The following is a 3,034-nucleotide window of genomic DNA, read 5'->3' as shown; positions in this document are numbered from 1 at the left end:
CCCGGACCCGGTGGCTTAAACTCACGCTGGATGCGTGTGCGTGCGTGCCCAAGATCCCAAGAGGAGAATGGAGGTAAAGAGATTGCGGTGTGGCCATCCCCCCTTGGGGGTGATTTCTCACTCTCTGTCTCTCTGTCTCTCTCTCTGTCTGTCTGGCAAGTGCACACGCCCTATAGCAAAAATCTCTCAAAAAAATTTTTTTCCCCTCTTCTTTCTCGTTCATTTTTCATACGCACCAGCTCTATTGGTGTTACATATTTTACAATATGATTTCTTGGCTTGCCACAAGGCTTGCTTGTGTGAGAAAGAGTTGAATTGCCCCTGCTGTGGTCAAAAGATTAACCTGACCTTTGGAAGGCAAAATAACAGGACCAAACGAGTAGGCAGCACTCTTTACCTGAAAGGAGTTGAAGAAGAGCTCACAGTGCATGCGGACCTGCCACCCGAACCCCGTGAAGGAGTGGGGCAGGCACACGAACACAATGTAGTGCATTCCGAAGACCAGGACCAGCACCAGGGTCGATTTGGCAAGTTTCCTGAAGAAAATGACAAGCCTTTTGATTAATAACTAGAGTGCCTTTCAGAAAGACAGCTTGGTGGGAAAAATAAACCTTAGCAGAGTTGACAGTGGCTGGCACACCCCATTCCTTTGCATTTGACTGTTACTGCTAGTTTCCTCCTCCCTCCTCTTCTTGGTTCTTTTATATTAAATCAGGTAGTTTACTCTCATTTCACATCATTGTTATCTCATAAATCTCTCTAATCTCTTTCTACTATTCGTCCTTAAAGGATACCATTTTCATAAAGTTGTGAAACATTCTTTTCTTCTATTCTAAGTTTTGTTTGCTTTTGACTTTTTTTTTTTGTAGGGTACCTGTGTTCATCAGAGAGATAGAGATAAAGAGAAAGGGAAAGTTAGAAATCACCCCAAGGGTGATGACCATGCCACAGTCTCTTCTCCCTCCCACTCATCTCTTGGGATTTTGAATGCACACACATGTGCCCAGCATGTTTTTCAAGCCACGGGGTCCAGGTCTCAAACACCCTGCTAGCCATGTGGGATCCAGTGCCTGAACCACCATGCTACCAGTTGGCCCCTGTTCTAAGCTTTAACATCTACGTTTGAAACTGAAAGATATATTACCTCAGTCTATGTTAACCACCTTTATTTTCATAGGGAGCATTTCACCTTGTTTTGTTCATTTTAAAATCAACTCTTCTCTTTTTTCTTCTTACATATGGATCTTCCCTTATCATTGATTACGCTTATTTTTTGAGACATTATGTATTTTTCCTTGAGCTACATGTAGTCAATTCCTTGTGCCTCCTCTCAATATTTTCTGTTGAATACTCTATCTAAAACTGTTTGATCTATTTTTGTCTAGTTTTTTTTTTCAAACTGAGTAATTTCACATCATTTCCCTTAACTGAACTTTTATAGACATATTCTTGTGTATGTGGAGGAATCCTAGTTTTTCCAGGATGATGGTTTTATTCAGTGATTCCCGATGATCCTCACTTTCGGCTATTTTTACTTGTGTCAGTCCTTTCCTCTTGAGTAGGACCAGACCTGGAACTTGTGCCTAACCAACAGATAGAGGATGGGATGCCACTTCTGCAATTTGCCAGGCAAGGTTGTAACTTTCGTCTTCCTAGCAGATTCTCTCACTTGGTTCGATGATGCAAGCTGCCATGTTATGTGATGTTCCATTGAGAAAACCATGTGGCAAGGAAAGGTGGCATCTGGACAACAGCCATCAGGAAACTGAATCCTGCCAACAATCATGTGAGCTTAGAATTGGATTCTCCCCCAGTTCCATCGTAAGACCTCAGCTTCTCCTGACATCTCAAAGCAGTCTTTCAGGAGACCCTGAAGCTGAGCACCATGCCCATGTTCCTGACCTCCAGAAACTGTAATATAGCAGACATATTGCTGGAAACCACTCAGTTTGTGGTAATTAATTTCACAGCAGGAGATAGCTAGCACACCCAAGCATGCCATTTTCTGGGTTTTTGGTTTTAGTGGGGTTTTCTGAAATGCTTTTTTCTTCAAGAAATTGCTGATTCTGGCTTCTACCCCTAAATTTTCAAATAGCCCTCTTTATGAATCATTTATGCCCCCAATAATTTCAGACACTTGTGACCTTCTTCCTTGATCACTAATCTCTCTTTCCTCCAGCAGCTTTATTTTGTTGGTTTCTTTTTCATTTCTAAGGAAGCTGCGTGGATGAGTAGAGATCACACTGGATTAATACCACAGAGGACTGGACTCAGGTTCCAGAGTTGGCATTGACTACCTGTGCGATGATGGTTCCATTTTCTTATCTCTAATGGGGCCCAGGACTTTACAAGAACTCTAATATCCTGACTTTACTAAGGGTCATCTTCCACATATATCCACTTTCCTGGTATAACTCTCTCTTTAATTCCTATAAGAGCTGGACTCTCCCACAAAATCATACAAAAACATCTAATTTATGTATCTGGAGTCACACGTTTTCTCCACCTCATTTTCTTTGCCTCTCCTATCTCTCACTGGTGTCTGGGCCATCTGCTCTTCTTGGCTCAGGACCACTGGCCCTGCCTCATATTCATAGTCTCCCCTGTAGCCTATGGGTTTTCTGCTATGCTGCTTCTATACTTCACACCTCGTACTTTCAGTTACCTACAGTCCACGTGCTCTAAAAATTTCACTTTGAGTTGGCTTTATTCAAGGCAGCATACCTGATCTACGTGTGGGTTTTCTGATCTAACTAATCCTTCCAACTTTCAGAGCTCCTTGAGATGTGCTTGTTCTCTCCTGCATCCTGACTAGGGAGGACCCTCTTTCTATCACTAATTATATGGGGAGACAACTTTTAATACCTTCAGGGAATTTTTATGGTGTATATAAGCAAATAAAAGGGGATGGCACTAACTGCAAAACACTAAATATATATATACGTGTGTGTCTGTGTGTATTTTTAGAATATCTGTCCTCTTTGCTATCATACTGCTTAATAGAAACTGGTTGGAGAAGGGATTGCAGCATGGC

General features: G+C 42.1%; 1 protein-coding gene across 1 annotated transcript in view; it reads right to left on the bottom strand.

The window, feature by feature from the left end:
- The window catches only part of PTH2R (parathyroid hormone 2 receptor), a 135,708-nt gene that overhangs the window by 5,914 nt on the left and 126,760 nt on the right, over positions 1–3,034 (bottom strand). The window contains exon 11 of the mRNA XM_006140066.3: positions 398–536. Coding sequence (XP_006140128.1) covers positions 398–536 — 139 coding nt within the window. The remainder of the gene's footprint in view (positions 1–397; positions 537–3,034) is intronic.

The sequence above is a fragment of the Tupaia chinensis genome, unplaced genomic scaffold (assembly GCF_000334495.1).
Source record: "Tupaia chinensis unplaced genomic scaffold, TupChi_1.0 Scaffold000018_1, whole genome shotgun sequence".
NCBI lineage: Eukaryota > Metazoa > Chordata > Mammalia > Scandentia > Tupaiidae > Tupaia > Tupaia belangeri.
The sequence above is the reverse complement of the archived record's forward strand: the minus strand, read 5'-3'. Positions and strand labels throughout refer to the sequence as shown.